The following is a 16,987-nucleotide window of genomic DNA, read 5'->3' as shown; positions in this document are numbered from 1 at the left end:
CGTGTGCAAAGCTTGCCAAGCAGAACCGCAAGTTATTGACCAAAAAACCAGTGTAGAGTGTGACATATGTGAACCTTGCAAAATTTTACATCAGGATATTGACCAACAAACAAGCACACCAATTTGTGATGTATGTAAACCTTGCAAACTGGTCAATCAACAAACCAGTGTAAAATCATGCGAGATTTGTAAACCGTGTAAGGTTGCTCAACAACAAACTAGTGTATCATGTACTGTATGCAAACCATGCAAAAGTACTGTTTCGCAATATGAGGATGCACTTAGTAGTCTGCCTGATGAGGTAATCGAAAAACCTAAAAAGAACCGGCGAGAAAAAGTGCAGAACTTTCAAAATCAAAACATAAACGCACATTTAAATTATGTGAAAAATATAAAGAAAATTCAGAACAAGTAATACCCGATAAAAAGGTGTCAAGCAAGGCTTGCGCGTGTGATTTTGACAAGTTATTGAGAAATTCTGAAATGGCAAATGTGCCGTCAACACGAGCTCGCAAAGATTCCACTTCTTCATCCTCCAGACGTGATAAGCATGAAAAGGACGAGAAACGTGATAAGCATGATAAAGATGAAAAGCATGATAAGCATGATAAGAATGAGAAGCGTGATAAGCAAGATAAAGAAGAGAAGCATGATAAGCATGATAAAGAAGAGAAATATGATAAACATGATAAAAATGAGAAGCATGATAAACTTGTATGTGATTGTGGGGGAAAATGCAAGTGTATTAATTGCTTGTTCAAAAAATCTCAACCTGCAGTTAACAAGGAAGGATGGGTGTGTGATTGCGATGATATCTGCAAATGCGAGCAATGTGCTTTTATACGGCCACAAGATAAAAAGAATATGGTATGCAGTTGTACAGGCAAATGTGTTTGCCCCAAATGCGAATTTAAAAGAAACCAACAGGAAGAAGATTATAAAAGTGCAAAAAGCTCTGTGACTATGGAAAAACCGAAAGGAGATAAATTATCAAAACATGATGATTCCAAACATAAATCAAGAGATTCTTCTTCTTCTTCCCATGATCGTCGAAAAAGCCATGAACGTGACGATAAAGGATCATCAAAAGATTATCATAGAGATTCAAGCAGTAAAAGACCAAGTAGATCAGGTTCCTCAGAACGACAAAACAGGAAAAGAGATGATGATTTACCTTGTAATGAAACCAATTGTCCTGCGGATAAGCGCAAAGTTGTTGATGATCGCAGTAAGCATTCTGAACCCGCTGAAGCAAGTCGGCGTAGTAGCAATATTGTCGATCAATCTGAATCCAGAGGACCTTCTGACAAAGGTGCCAAGTAAGTGATCACCGTCGTCTATGATATCACTGACTTTTCGTTTTTCTGCAAGGTGATGACCACTCTTCAGAAGAAACCACAGAACCGAGCCATCGAACTGAATTAACTGTAGAAAGTGTCAAAAGTGCACATGTGGAAAGTGTGGTTGAGAGTCATCATAGCAAACCTTCAGAAACCACCCACCAAGTAGAGGATCATATAGAAGAAGCATCAGCCGAGGTCAATTTCCAAAATGTACCTAGTCAAGTTTCAAGTCATCACTCAAAAGCTGATATACCGTCTCCCGAACCAAGTTTTAAGAGTATTGAAAATAAAAGTTACCATTCCGAGAAACCTGTTACTCCACAACCGGAAAAAGAAGACAAAATCAGCGAAAAAGCTCCAAGCCATCACACGCCGGAAAAGATTCCATCAGGCGAGCCTAGTCGCAGGAGCAGTCATAGTCGTCATACGAAACGTTCGGAAATCAGTCATCACTCGGAAAAAGTTGAAGTTGTTCAACAACCGGTAAAAGAAGATGAACCTAGTACTAAAGCTCCGAGTTATCATTCTGATGAAAAAATTCCATCACGCGAGCCCAGTCGCAAAAGCAGTCATAGTCGCCATACGAAACCTTCAGAAATCAGTCATCACTCGGAAAAAGTTGAGGTTGTACAACAACCGATCAAAGAGGATGAACCTAGACCTAAAACTCCGAGTTATCATTCTGTTGAAAAAATTCCATCTCGCGAACCTAGTCGTAGAAGCACCCATAGTCGCCACTCGGAGAAAATTGAAGTTGTTCAACAACCAAGTTATCATTCTGTTGAAACAACGGAGATTCCCCAACATGTTGTGGAAGATATTAAAGTCCCGAGTCATCATTCCGTTGAGAAAATATCATTACACGAAGCAAGTTCACACAGTCTGGAGACAAAGCAACCTTCAGAAATGATTAGTCATGTCAGCAGTAAACATTCTGAAGATGCAATCAGCGAAAAGCAACCTTCAGAGGCTCCAGAAAGCATTCACGCGGATATTCAAGAAGAATTGGTTAGTCATAAATCTTCTGACCATGAAGAGAAACCTAAGACTGTATGTAAGGATATATGTGCGCCATGCATAAATCAACAAGTTAGTTCACCAAAGGAGGAGGATACGGAACAAATAGAACAAGTAGCTGAGGAACCTGAAGCTGTTCTTATACAATCAGAAATTGATGAAAATGCCGAAAGTATGCATACCGAAGAAATTGAAAGAAGTGAAAATGAAAGCATTTATTCAGATGAACCTGAAGATGCACCTACTAAAGAACAATCTATTATCGAAGTAGAATCAGAACCCGAAGTTGAAACTGAACAAGAGGCAGAACCCGAAGATAAACCTGAACCAGAACCCGAAGTAGAACCTGAACCAGAACTAGAATCTGAAGTCGAACCCGTAGTAGAGCCCGAACCTGAACCTGAACAACCAGAAACACCCCCGGAACCAGAACCTGAAGAACTTAAAGATAGTCGAACATGTTTAGATAAATGTAAAGCCGTTTGCAAACCATGTCCCCTCGGTACAGGTACCAAGCCAGCCCAAGACCAAGAATCTCCACCAACAAACGATGACATCAAAGAACTCCAAAAAATTATACCGGAAATAAAATGTGGTTGTACAAAGATAGAACCAGTGGCAGGTCCTGTACTTCAAAAGAAAGGAAGCCAATTTGAAAGTACAGTATCTGCTCTACAACTTGCACTGGACACATTTGCACAAAAATGCCAGACTAAAGATTTAATGATACACGCACTGAAGAAGAAATTAGATGATACTGTCGCACCAATCGATTACAAGAATAAATTTCAAGCACAAACAAGTTCACCGGATTATGATCGCGTTACTCTTCAAGAAGCACTGTTGAAACCTTTGTGCCTAGATGGATTGGAAGCGTTTAAGAAACCTCCACTTTGCATGTGCGGAACACCAGGCGCGTCTAAAGCTTGCGACTGTCAAAACGATAAAACTCCGGTTGCAGTAACGGACATTCGTCGTATCGGCGTTAATAGTATTTTAGTTAAATGGACTTGTCCTATACGAGGAGATCTTGTCGGCTTTGAAATATTTATCAATGGCGCGTTGAAGAGCAGAATTTTTAGTCCTCGTCGTCGCACGGTTGTTATTGACACTATCGACTTGACAATTGATCTGGAAATTAAACTATTTGCGGTTGGACTTTCGGGAACTTATCCACCGGCCGTTGCATTTTACAGCCTTTAATTCGGTGATTTTTTTATAACAACATTTTTATTTTTACATCGAATTAAAACCGTGATTTATACACAAATTACTGGCATTTTTATTGCATTAACATTAAATCTAAATTTAATTAAAATTATTATGAAAATAATCTTTGATACACCAATCTGGATGTAGAGAAAAATGGTAATAATTTACAATGCGTATCCATTGCATTGCCGCGTGTTGAATCGGCCCAACAACATCAAACGAGAGTCTAGCTTCCGTTTCACGGATTTATATTTCAGAGGTTTCCAAATAATTATACGTCTGGTTCGGCATTAGATACTTGCCAAATTAACGTGAAAGCCGAAAAAGAATTCTTCAAAGTCTAAAATTGCACAATATTAGATTCAAAAATACCAACAATTGTTAAAAATACTCACAACAACAAAAAGTTCCAAATTTAAATCGGACATTTTACCAGCATTCAATATTGTTGCGTTTTGTGCTCGTAAGATCATTAATGACAAGTCTTCCCGTAAATGTGTGCTATGTTCCTTATACCAATCCACATTAAAGATATAAGTTGTCATACTTCTTATCTAAAACATTGAGTTTTTTATCAGAATTTTATTTACTTCCCAAATTACTCGTATTTTTACCTGAGTTTGTATGATGGTTCCACTGTATGCATAAATAAAAAGTTGACAAGCTAAAATACTATATAGTGTTCCAAAGTATGATACATTTTCAAATTTTGGCGGAACTCTACAAAATTTAATTTAATTATTAAAATTTTATATAAATATCAGAAATTTTACCCATCAGCTACAATCATGTATAAAACCAAAATCAGCGACAATAACGAACAATAAAACTGCATAAACATCATCCGTGTATACATGTCATTCATGGTAGACACAAATTTCAAAAGAAAATCGTGCTGATCCACGATTTCACGTAATATAAATTTCCTTTTAGTAATATTAGTCGTGTTTAATCGTTTTAATCCTATTTTAATCATTTCACACCCAATGTAAATGTATCCCGTAAAGATGACAAACATTAGATCAAACCCCAGACTAGCAGGAATCGCTTGGAAATTCATCAAAAAACCCTGCCAGATATAATTCGCTATCCAACATGTGAGATTTCCTTTCAAATCGCAAAAGGCAAAGTTGCTCAGAATTAAAACTTTACTCTCGTACATGATCATTGGCAAGCACGTCATCAGAGTGCAGAATGAAAGTACCATAATGACATATGCTTTCCAAATTCGTGTTACTAAAACTATCACTTTATTTAATTGTATTGATGATTCTTCTTCAAATTTGTCTATGGACCAGAACTGCTTCAATAAATCGACAATATGTATAAAATCTTTTGATTGTAAAATTAAAAAGAAGCCTTTTATCGTTGTCTAAAACAATAAAAATTCATTTTACTTTAAGTTAAATAAAAAATATTGTTAATTTGTTACCAAACTGACGGATGGTAAGAATACAACTCTTTTTAAAGTTTCCACTCCGTTCCAATTTAAAATCATATCCAATTGAATTTCAAACACAAGAAATGCTAAGGACAGCATTGTAAAGTAACTTAGCACATTTCTTCGTATTTGGTAACCTCCCATAACTTTTAGAATAAATATCGTCCATTTTAAGATTGGCAAATGTTCGTATGCTTTAGTTGGTTCCATCTTGAAACTATTCGATTGGCCCACATTAACCAAAAGAATGGTTTAACGAAATACTTTCATAAATAAAATATAGGTAGGTATGATAATGCTTAATTATGGTTCTATTAAACGTAATTATTAAAGTTAGATCCGGATCCTTCCATATGAATAAAACCCTCATTGATATAATCGATTCTCCGACATATTTATGAAGGAGGTCCTTGTAGTTAGCCATATATGATTGTATAATTTAGGAGTTTAATCTATACTATCTACCCTAAATATCGAATTATCAATTTTTTTTGTAATTGATTGGTTGATCAATAGAATGAACATTAAGTTTTTAAATAACTTATTTCGTTATGTAAGAAATTGGCTTTGGCTTTCAGGTTTGCAACAAAATGTTTTTCTGTTCGAGTTTTTTTTTGCTGTCAAATTATTGACGGGGTTTTCGGAAATTTTAATTGCTATTGTGTATTCAACTTCTGTTGAATTTTTATCATTACGGAAATTGATTTAACATGAACTAAAATATTTTTGCTAATTTAATTAGGCTAAAACGACAATATTTATCAAAAATCAGCTAAATTGCAAAGGCACTGACATTTTTCAAATTGTAAGCACTCTTAGGTATCTTGTTTCTTAACCGTGAACGTCTTTGGATGCCGAAGCAACTTGCCAGATTAAAGTAAAAACAGAATACGAATTTTTAAGTGTCTAAAAATAATTTACATGCATTCTTAAGATTTGTATTTGGCAAATAAAATTACTAATAAAATTACTTACGTTTACAAAAAGTTCTAGATTCAGAATAGGAATTTTACCAGCTGTCAAAACTTTAGCATTTTGAGTACGTTGAATCATTAAAGCTAAACTTTGGCGCAATTTTGTGCTTTCCTGTTTGTACCAATCAACATAGAAGATATCATCAGATAAACTTTGAAGCTATAAGAAAATAATAAGTTTTATTTAATTTTTTCATTTTCATTATTTTCATACCTCAATTTGTAATAGTGCACCACTATATGCATATAGATACAACTGTAGCGCAAATACAAATAAGTAGCTTCCATAATAAATTCTAAACATAAATAAATAATTTAATTGTTTTATTAATTTTTTAGCTAGATGTCTCACCTGTCTGCTACCATCATATATTGTGTCAACACCAACGACCATAAAGAACAATAAAATTGCAAAAACATGATCGTTGTGAACATATCATTCATCACATTCACAAAATTCATCATAAAATCGTGTTGATTAATAATATTTCGTAAAATATGCTTTCGTTTATATAAATCATCAGTGTTAAGTTTAGTCAATCCAATTTTAAGCAATTTAATGGCAGCACACACATACGCAGTGAAAATAATAAACAATAAATCAAATCCTAAGACTGTAGGTAGTCCCTGTAACCATAATAAAAATACCTGCCAGACGTAATTTGCCAACCAGCAGGTAAGGATTCTCGAATTGCAGAGCGTAAAGTTGGTCAATATAAGCATTTTACTTTGAATATCAAGTAGTGGTAAAATGCATAGGTAAATGCAGAAAACACAAACGACAAACATATATCCTTTCCAAATATATGTTACCATAATAAAAATTTTGCGAATTTTTCCGAATGACTCATTCTCAAACTTATCCGCACGCCAGAAACATTTCAGTGATTCCACCATATTTATTAAATTTTTTGAGTTGTAAATCACAAAAACACATTTTGTTGCTGTCTATGAAAAACAATATAATATTTAAAGTTGAATAAAGTTTTATTTATTTTTCATACCAAGAAAAGAGAAGGCATATTCATAATACGTTTCAGTGTTTCCACGCCTGAGTAGTTTAGAATCATGTCTAACTGCATTTGGAATACGATAAAGCATAACGAGAAGATTGAAAAGTATCCAAAGAAGTTTTGTTGTTTTTGAAAGCCACCCACTAGTTTTAAGAGAAAGATAGTCCATTTTAAACACGGGATTAGATTCGTTGCGGTTGTTGGACGCATTTTGGTCGAAACTGAAATTTTTTTGTTTGGGTAGATATTAGCTGTTGAAGGTTTCGTATGCAGTGAAATTATATAGGTACATAATAACATGACAATGGATAAATCTAAAAATATGTGCATGTCATGTCATTATCTAGTTAGTAGAATGGTAATCAAATTCCAAGAACATGATTCAGGTACTACACACGAATAGAATAATTCAATATTAAGATTTACTTATCGGCTGCAAACATCATCTAAACGACTTGCATAGGTCTATAAATCTATAAATTTATGTCTTTATTGACAACTGACGTGAAAGAATCTTATTGTGTTTTGAGAATGCTTGTTTCATTCCTGTAGTATTGTCCGAATACGAATTTAACAAATAATGTACTTTTTAACAAATATAATACGAAACAATTTAAAAAAAATAGTAGATTTATAAATATTTATTTTTATTTTATTTATTTTATTGACAAATATAGCAGATGCAGTGTTTTCAAATATTTGCTCCCAAACAAGAAAATTGTTACAATACGCTTACAATTATTTATTTATTTTAAAACCTATGTGTCCCTACTGCGCATATATCCAAATCTATTCTTATATGAATTAAACAGAAAACAAAAAGTTTGCAATGCTCACTGTACGTGTATTTCTCACCTAATTGTAATTCATTGTTTTCCACCATATGTTATCTTACGGCAACTTACTAATTCGTACAAAAATACTACCAAAGAAACTAAAAGTCCGCCTCCCAAGAAAGTAAAAATTCCTTTTAAATGTTTCATATTTAATGCCACATTTTCAATCTTGGTTGAATAATCTTGCATTTGCTCTGTGAATGTGATATTGTTATAAACTGCCAACACCTAAAAATATTTTCTTTATAACAGTATATTTTTCTTGTTAAGTTTTACCTGTTCTTCCCAAACTTTCATTAATCCGGTTTCCTCCGCCGTATTTTTGAGTTTTAACATTTCGGGAGTATGCATAGAATGTTTACGCAGCGAAATGTAAAGATAATCAGTGAATAGTTCTGGTTTAATAGGTTTGTACCTCTTGTACATTTGTAAAAGATGTTGGTACTGTTCATAATAAGCCCCATTACTGCGGCGAAATCGAGCAACCGCAAATTTTTTACTTGAAAGCATTTGTTCAGATAATTCATAATCATCATTGTTTTCGATTAAAACGATTTTTTCGCTTAAAGTAGCATAAACAGGCTAGAAATACAAAATATAAAATTAAATTTAAATTAGTAATTCATATATATTTCGTTAAATATTTACTCTTGTGTCACGCGTAAGAGGTTGGTAATAATAATCAAAAAACAACAATTTCAAGTCACTCGCAGCTAATTCCTCTAAAGTTTTAATATCATTCTCGTATATTGGTGCTACCATTATACTGGATAATCGAGAATTATACGCTGTACTTATCAACACGTTTGAAATCAATAAAAGCATTAGCATGTACTTGATAAATTTGCTTTCTTTAATTCCGGTTATAATATTGGCGGGTTGGCAAACTAAAAAACCATAAATTGCCATAATACCTAAAGTAGAACCATGTCCAGATGTAGAACTTAAATCTTTTAAGTATAAAACACTTCTGAATGAAAAAAATAAAAGAATAACCGATGCCCAAACGTGGAATGAAAATACATCCACAAATGTAAGGAAACTGTATTTCAAACTAAAAATATAAAATAAAAATATAAATATAAATATTTCTTTGATGATAAATTTAAACTTACGTTGGGACAGGCACTGATGCTTCATATATATACCTCACACATAAAATAAAATCTAATAGTAGCCAATTTGAAACAGCACCATAAAAAACGTCGTTATAATCATCCTCATCAGATATAAGTGTTGCCATAAAACGCGTGCCGGTCCGATTTTTATATAAGCATCCATATGCATCATCAACGAACGGTGTTGTTTTCAGTGTCAAGTTAAATCTCTTTGCGTATTTGATAACGATATTATAAACACTGCCAAAGGGCGGACCTACAAATAAAAGTAGTTTCTTTATTGCCAGTTTTATTAAACGATGTAATTAATTAATCAAATTAATTAAGTAATGATAAAATCTCACCTCCTGTGCATACGGTGTATGGTATGTGTTCGAAACACGGCGCACGTAAAACTCTTCCGAATTGATTAGTAATCTTATCAGGAAATAAATCATTACCAAATTTAAAGCTTAAATTTTTAGAAAACCATGTGTCTAACAACATTGGATCATTATTATTGTTTAAACCAATATATCGATGAGTGTATAAATCAAATTGTGTAACACTCCCAGTGTTCAATCCAAAAATAGTTTCATTTTTGTCATAATTGGATGGGACAATAACCAAAACATCTCTGACAAAGCTCAATAAATTTGAGTTGTAAAAGTTGACAAATTCTTCTTTGCTGTTTAAAATTATAATATATTTTCTGTAATTGTAATTCCAGTTATGATCTGTTCCGATTACATATTCTACAGATTTCAATGCTTCGTTAGCGTTATCATGTTGTAGTAGAAAGTGTTTACAGATTTGTTCTGTATCCAGAATGAGATTCTGCTCGCCATTAATTGAATAAATCGGTATGTTTCTCAATTGTACCAAGTTATCAGTGTTTTCGTGATAGTGAAGAAGACATAAGGAATTATTAAAATACTTTTCAATAATCAGCTCCATCAAAATATTCAGATATAATAGCATGTTTGCTAGTTGATTGCAGGTCATGCAATGTATTGAAATTTCTGTACTGTTCTGTGCAAATATTAAACAGTATAGTATGTTGCACGCACGGGGAATACATTTTAAACACATTAAATATCAAGGGAACAAAATAAAATATTTAGTATCAGCGCCAATTTGTGTGTTTGGGAAATAATACAAATTTTAAATAAATAATTAATGTAACACTTTATTAAATCGTAAATACTTAATTAAAAGATATTATTGAACCTTCAAGATATAAAGTATACAAATAACAAGCGACCGTGTTATACGTATCTTCGTATCTTCCTTTTTTTTATGTTTTACATATGTCAACTTCAAACATAATATTCGAGTCATAAATTAACCTTTAACTAATAACATTGGAAAACCACAGAATAAATGATGTAATATTTCTTTTTTTACTTCCACCTATAAAGCGCCAGTTTTTCCCCGGTTTTTAGACAAAAAAGTGGTACTTTATATACGGACGGCCGAGCCGTGAGTAATATCCATTATCTACGGACATTATTTACGGGACGGAGCTTGCGCCTGCGCATTGGTCTACAGAGCAGCCCAAGACCGTAAGAAATGCCATGCGACGTTAATCTTACATTTTGTAGTAGTGTGCAAGCAAATTTCGATGATTTTAAATACAAAAGTTGAAATACATAAACTTCAACGTGGAACTAGAGTGGAAGTAGAAAAAATAACGTAAGCATCACGTGGCTAAACGTTGTTAAACACTCGATTGATTGACCGCTCGCTACACTTGCTCTCAATAAATCTAGTGAGTAAAGTCCCCGTTTAGCCACTTGATACTTAATATACTATTGTAACGGGGGAAATATTTTTGAGTTATATCCATCACAAAACTCTAAGAAAAATCTAATTGAAGAAATGACCATGCCACAAGCCCAGAATACAAATATCCCTTTCAAATGAAAAAGGTTCAGGATGACATTTTGGTTTCCAACTGAATATTCTTGCATTTCCTTCTGAAATGTAGTATCCATCCGCATTCTTAAGCCCTAAAATGGTAACAATTTAATATTACAATAAACAAATATCTTCCTTGACGTACATCTTCCTCCCAAAATTTCATCAACCCTGATTCTTCAGCGCTTTGTACAAGTCTCTGCAATTCGTAAGTGTGCATTGAGTTTTTTCTTAATAAAATATAATAATAATTTGTAAACAATTCAGGAGTGACCGGTTTAAATTTCCTATGCATCTGTTTTAAATGAGTTGAATCCTCATTATAATCACCATTACTACGACGATATCGTGCGACAGCATATTCTCCACTTGATAATAATGTTTCGGACAGTATGAAATCGCTTCTATTTGATATCACAGTACATTTTTCATATAATGTACGATAAACATACTGCAAAAATAGTGTTATTGTAAGTTTAAACATTTTAACTCATAGATAACTAACTCTTTCGTCTTCAGAAAGAATATGATAATATTCATCAAAAACAAAAGTTTGAGATTACTCCCAGCTAATTCACTTAGTGTATTTATGTTGTTTTCTAATCTGAAAATATATCAAATTAAAACAAATTTATTTATTTTTTAAATTTATTTTATGTGAATACATACATAGGAGATACCATAACACTCGCCAATCTTGAATTGTAAGCAGTAACCAACAATACATTTGAAAATAACATAAGCAGAAGGAAATATTTCAGCATTTTACTTTCTGTAATATCGCTTGAATCAGCGGGTTGATTGATTAAAAGTCCGTACAAAGATAAACTGGTGATATGAGAGCCAGATACTTTGATTAAACAATATGTTTGGTATCTATGACGTGCATATACTAATCCGCGGATAATAATATAAAACAACAGAAGAGCAAGCCAAATATACACATCGAAAACTTCTAAGAACATCAAGATTCCATATTTTATACTAAAAATTATAAATTATTTTAAACTCAGGCTATAAATGAAGTACTGACACTCACGTTGGAAGAGGTACAGACACTGAATAAGTAAAAGTTACGCTCTTAATTAGATCCAAGTCATCCAAATCCGAATAACCACCAAAACCACATCAATATAGTCTTCATCTTCGGTTATTAATGTTATAAATGCAAATTCGGCAATTGTCAAATCTGCACTGCCATTTGAAGATATTGTCATATTAAAACGTTCAGCATATTTTACTATAATGTTATACTCGTTACCAATTGGAGGTTCTTAAAGGAAAAATTATTTAAACATTTAAATATGGAGTAGAAACAAAACTCACTATGACCACAAATCGCGTAAGGAAGTGTCGTATAACAAATTGTTTTCAATTCTCGCCCTTGTTGATTGCTGATTTTATCCGGAAATAAATTATTACCAAACTTAAAACTCATGTTTTCAGGATACCAAATATCTAATAGGACACGTTCGTTGATTCCTTCCAAGCCGACATATTTATGAGTGTATAGATGATAATTGATGATTGTGTCCGAGGAGTTTGTTTGAAATATAAAAGGATCAGTTGTATTGTTGTGAAATCCGTAGATAACCAATACATCTCTGACAAAAGTCAAGTAAAACGATTGAAAGAAGATTTCAAGAGCTTTTGCGTTATTTACGATAATTATGTACTTTCTGTCATTGTACATACCTCCATCGCGCTTTTTAATAACATATTCAGTTGATTCAAATGCCAAACTTGCATCTTCACAATGCAATAAAAAATGCTTGCACCTTCGAGTTTGGTCAAGAAGTAAATTATCTGTTCCTCTAATTTTTCTCTTGATAGTTGGAATACTTTCTATATGTACTGGATCTGACAGATAATCATAATAATGTAATATGCACGTGGAATTTTTAAAGTAACTTTGCACAATTGTGTTAATCAACAAGTTCAACAACAGCATGATGAAAGTGGGAATAAAATGAAGTAAACGCAATTAACTTATATTATAAATAACATTTGATGTATGTGAATTGCTATTTTATATGTTACATTATAGACATAATGAGGCAAATGTATTTAAATATTAATAAGTAGTAATGTTGTTATTTATAACTGTTATTTTCATTGAAACGTGACCGCAACCGATATGTTTTAAAAATTTATATAAATGCAATATTAGTCGCATTAATAAGCAATTTCGTAAACAAGATATAAAAAAATAAAAGTCCTTGCACTTCAAATTTATTCCCATTTGATAATTTTTACACTAGTTTACATACTTCTTGTTTCCATACAACGCCTAAAATATTGTTGAAGGTATTATAAATTAAATTATAATTGCGGTGCTTCTCCTAGCGAGTTACTGTGGCTAACAAATTTTCAATTAATATATGGCATGATAAGTCACATAAACACCATACAAGAGAATTCACTGCCTTTGCTTCAGAAAAAAATCGATTCATAACAGTATCAGTTGTCAATCAAATTTTTATTATCCCAGTCTATTCAGCAGTATTTTATATACTTAACAATTTTGGAATATTCCTGGAATGTTTGCACAATAAAATAAAAGATAATCTGTATAGAGTTCCGGCGTAATGTGTTGTACCTAGTAAACACGTGTAAAAGATCGTCTGCTTTTTCATAATAAGCCCCGCGTCAATTCCTGTATGTTTTAGTATTCAACTATTCATATAAATACAATGTAAGTTTCCTTAAGTAGTAATTCCATTAAAAATGTGAAAAAAGAAATTAACAGGCCACATGCCCAAAATGCAAAAATTCCTTTCAAATGAAGCATGTTTAAAATGACCTTTTTATTATTATGTGATAAATCCTGCATTAGTTTAAAAAATGTGCTCCTCATTACTGTTCTTAATCCCTACCAAAAAAGCAAACATAAAATAGATTTTGAGGCAATAAACATTGAAAACTCACGTCTTCCTGCCAGAACCGCCTGAGTCCAGTTTCTTCGGCAGTGTTTACAAGCTTTTGCAATTCATAAGTATGCATTGAGTTTTCTCTCAATAGAAAATAGTAATAGTTGGTAAACAACTTAGGAGTGATCGGTTTAAATTTGCCGTACATTTGTCGTAAGTGATGCTCTCTTTCAAAATACTCGCCCGTACCTCGTCGACATCGAGCAACAGCATATTCTCCGCTCGATAACATTGCCGCAGAAAGCTCATAATCAAATTTATCGGGTATATGAATGACTTTTTCATATAACCTCTTGTAAACTTTCTGAAATGAAAGCATTAAGAAAGTGATAAATATGTTATAATAAACAACACACTCTTTGATCGGCTGCTAGGGGATGCTCATATCTGTCAAAAAAGAGAAGTTTGAGATTGCTATCAGCCAATTCCTTCAGGGTGTCTATATTGTTTTCTAATCTAAAAATGATTCTAAGAAATTTTGTATTGGAAATTGATATGGGTACTTACATTGGGGTTACCATAATACTAGATAATCTCGAACTGTAAGCAGTGGCACACCATAAACTGGCAAACAGCAACACTATAACGAGGAATTTCAAAAATTTACTTCGTTGGACATCGCTAGAAGATACAGGTTGATTGATCAAAAGTCCATATATGGTTAAGGTGCTGAGCCGAAAGTCAATCACTTTGATAAAACGTTTCCTTTGGTATCGATGATGCAAATATACTAATCCTCGTATAAATATATAAACCAGCAAAAGGGCAAGCCAAACAAATAAATCGAAAACTTGCAAAAACATAAATATACCATACTTTATGCTTAAAATAACAAACAATTGAAACTGTGTTTAAAAACTTATTAAAAACAACCTACTTTGGGAGAGGTACAGATGCTTCATAAGTATAAGTATCACTTTTAATCAAATCCAAATCATAACGGAAGGGAAAACCGCCAATCATTATATCAGTGTAGTTTTCAGTCGTATATTTTACACTGTTAAACTCTTCCATGTTAGTCCAATCATCATTGGGAGAGTCGTACACACTTAATGTTAAATTAAAACGTTGAGCGTATTTAATTACAATGTTATATTCACTACCAATCGGAGGATCTTGAAATTGTTTGCGTTACCCATTAACTTAATTATAAAATTAAAATAAAATAATTACGTACCTGAATCACACAATGCATATGGAACTAAGGAAGAACAAATTACTCTCAATACTCGTCCATACTGATTCGTGACTTTGTCTGGATACAAATTATTTTCCAGTTGGAAACTTTTGTTTTCATAATACCAAGTATTCAACCACATAGCGTGGTTATATTCATGCAAACCAACATAATTATGAGTGAATAAATGATATTTCGTAATCGTTTCACTTTCCTTTCCTTGATATTTATCACTTCCAAACATATAAGTGTCCTCTGTCTCATAGACGCTCCCAATGTTATAGTTAGGTGCGTAAATAACTAGTACATCTCTAATAAATGTCAAATAAATTGATTCAAAAAAACCTTTCAGTGCTTCTTCGTTATCGATGATAATTAGGTACTTTCGGTTGTTGTACATGCCTTCATTCTCTTTGGTAATCTGATTTTCAGTTAATTCGAAAGTATATTGAGCCATTACACACTGCAATAAGAAATGTCTACATTTTCGATCGTTGTCGAATAGTAAATTACTCTCTCCCCAAATTTCTCTCTTGATAGTTGGAATGCTTTCTAAGTATACTGGATCTGTCAGATTGTCATAGTAATGTAATATGCATGTGGAATCATTAAAGTATCTTTGGACAATTATATTAACCAACATGTTTAGGTATAGCTGCATGATGACTATTATTGACGTTTCAGTTATGTTATGAAGAATTCGGATTAAAGATATAAATTTGATAGTCCTGACGGTGCACTCATCGGCGAAACAATTGTAGATTCTTTAATAAAATCCAGTGCAAATAGACAAAAATGCCCTCAGTGAAAATTCCGTTATAAGATAATGCTTCATCATTTAGAATTATTCTCTTTTTCCTGCAAACGTAAAACAAAGAATATAATATTTATAAACGTAGTACGGCGCAAAGGTAAACGACAATTATTTTCGGTCAACACAAACGATAACAATCGGAATCTAATCGAACACGCACTCATTGGCTAGGTTCAAGTGTCGTTTCGATTAATATATTGCAAAACAACCAGTGTAAATACCACACATTGTTTCAACTTTATTTCATTGTGTACCCTAAAATGCCCTTTTAAATTGTCAATTTAATAAAAATTTATAAACATGATGTGAAAAACGCCTTGTATCTCCTGAAGTAATTGATTTTTATTGGAGAGTCTTACCGCCATGTCAGAAATCGAGAGTCCCTCTACATGACGCATACCTTTCAAACATAGTGTGGAAAACACCCTGTATCTCGTAAACTAATTGACTTTATTAACTTTTCTCTCGGCTATGTCAGAGTTGGAAAGTTCTACTACGCGATGAATACCTTTTCAACTTCCTAGCCCTTTTGGAAGGGCTAAAATGTCCTGTAAAAATTAGCATTTTTCAAAAAAAATTAAAAAATAGTGTGGAAAACACCCAGAATCTCCTGAATTAATTAACATTTCAGAAATTTTTTAGAACCATATTGGAGTTCAACAAACTCCCTTCATGATACATTTTATTTCAGTAATCTAGGCCCTTCGGAAGTACCTTCAAATGCTCATCAAAAGTTGGCAATTTTGTGAAAATTTAAAAACATGATGTGAAAATCGCCTCATTTCTTATGAACTAACTAATTTTTTTTAAAGTTTCTCAAAGCCGTGTAAAAGTTCGAGAGTTTCTCCACACTATGCATACCTTTTTAACTTCATTAACTCTGGGAAAGTGTCTTAAAATTTTTTATTAAATTTTATTTAAAAAATTTTTTGGTCAAAGAACAGGGTCAAACGTACTATCATAAAATATTTTTGGTCAAACAACAGGGCCACACTTTTTTTAAATTTTTTTCCCGTGCAAGCGGCGAAATTAAATTGCGATTATTTCGAGAACAATTTTAATTTAAAAAAAAGTATGAAATTTGAATACCCACAAAATCAGACTTAATTACAGTTATTATTATCTAAAACCTATATTTTAGAACAAAATTTTATTAAGATGAAGTATGTAGAATCACATGTTCTTCTATATTTGGTAATAAAAAGTTGAAATA

At 32.6% G+C, this 16,987-nt stretch overlaps 4 protein-coding genes across 4 annotated transcripts; 1 reads left to right on the top strand and 3 right to left on the bottom strand.

Moving 5' to 3' along the window:
• Positions 1 to 14: 14 nt before the first annotated feature.
• LOC135793307 (cell surface glycoprotein 1-like) lies at positions 15 to 3,630 on the top strand. The gene is made up of 2 exons (XM_065304211.1): positions 15 to 1,312; positions 1,372 to 3,630. Exons 1-2 carry the CDS (start codon positions 484 to 486, stop codon positions 3,561 to 3,563), a joined length of 3,021 nt encoding a protein of 1,006 aa, XP_065160283.1. The 5' UTR covers positions 15 to 483; the 3' UTR covers positions 3,564 to 3,630.
• Positions 3,578 to 5,889, bottom strand: LOC135793308 (uncharacterized). The gene is made up of 5 exons (XM_065304212.1): positions 5,005 to 5,889; positions 4,346 to 4,944; positions 4,187 to 4,292; positions 3,968 to 4,126; positions 3,578 to 3,912 (listed from the first exon to the last, which is right to left on the bottom strand). Exons 1-5 carry the CDS (start codon positions 5,221 to 5,223, stop codon positions 3,844 to 3,846), a joined length of 1,152 nt encoding a protein of 383 aa, XP_065160284.1. The 5' UTR covers positions 5,224 to 5,889; the 3' UTR covers positions 3,578 to 3,843.
• Positions 5,845 to 7,131, bottom strand: LOC135794476 (odorant receptor 47a-like). The gene is made up of 5 exons (XM_065305782.1): positions 6,992 to 7,131; positions 6,340 to 6,931; positions 6,202 to 6,283; positions 5,989 to 6,147; positions 5,845 to 5,919 (listed from the first exon to the last, which is right to left on the bottom strand). The coding sequence occupies exons 1-5, from the start codon at positions 7,086 to 7,088 to the stop codon at positions 5,845 to 5,847; spliced, it is 1,005 nt and encodes a 334-aa protein (XP_065161854.1). The 5' UTR covers positions 7,089 to 7,131.
• Positions 7,132 to 7,636: 505 nt separating this feature from the next.
• On the bottom strand, positions 7,637 to 16,736 carry LOC135794475 (uncharacterized). Its single transcript, XM_065305781.1, has 5 exons — positions 16,727 to 16,736; positions 9,743 to 9,919; positions 8,485 to 8,624; positions 8,113 to 8,418; positions 7,637 to 8,064 (listed from the first exon to the last, which is right to left on the bottom strand). Exons 1-5 carry the CDS (start codon positions 16,734 to 16,736, stop codon positions 7,867 to 7,869), a joined length of 831 nt encoding a protein of 276 aa, XP_065161853.1. The 3' UTR covers positions 7,637 to 7,866.
• Between the last annotated feature and the right edge of the window lie 251 nt (positions 16,737 to 16,987).

Source organism: Atheta coriaria, unplaced genomic scaffold, assembly GCF_025399875.1.
Source record: "Atheta coriaria isolate IRGN ID8LTWV9N9 unplaced genomic scaffold, Caltech_Dcor_3.1 hic_scaffold_6_pilon, whole genome shotgun sequence".
NCBI classification, from domain to species: domain Eukaryota; kingdom Metazoa; phylum Arthropoda; class Insecta; order Coleoptera; family Staphylinidae; genus Dalotia; species Dalotia coriaria.
The sequence above is the reverse complement of the archived record's forward strand: the minus strand, read 5'-3'. Positions and strand labels throughout refer to the sequence as shown.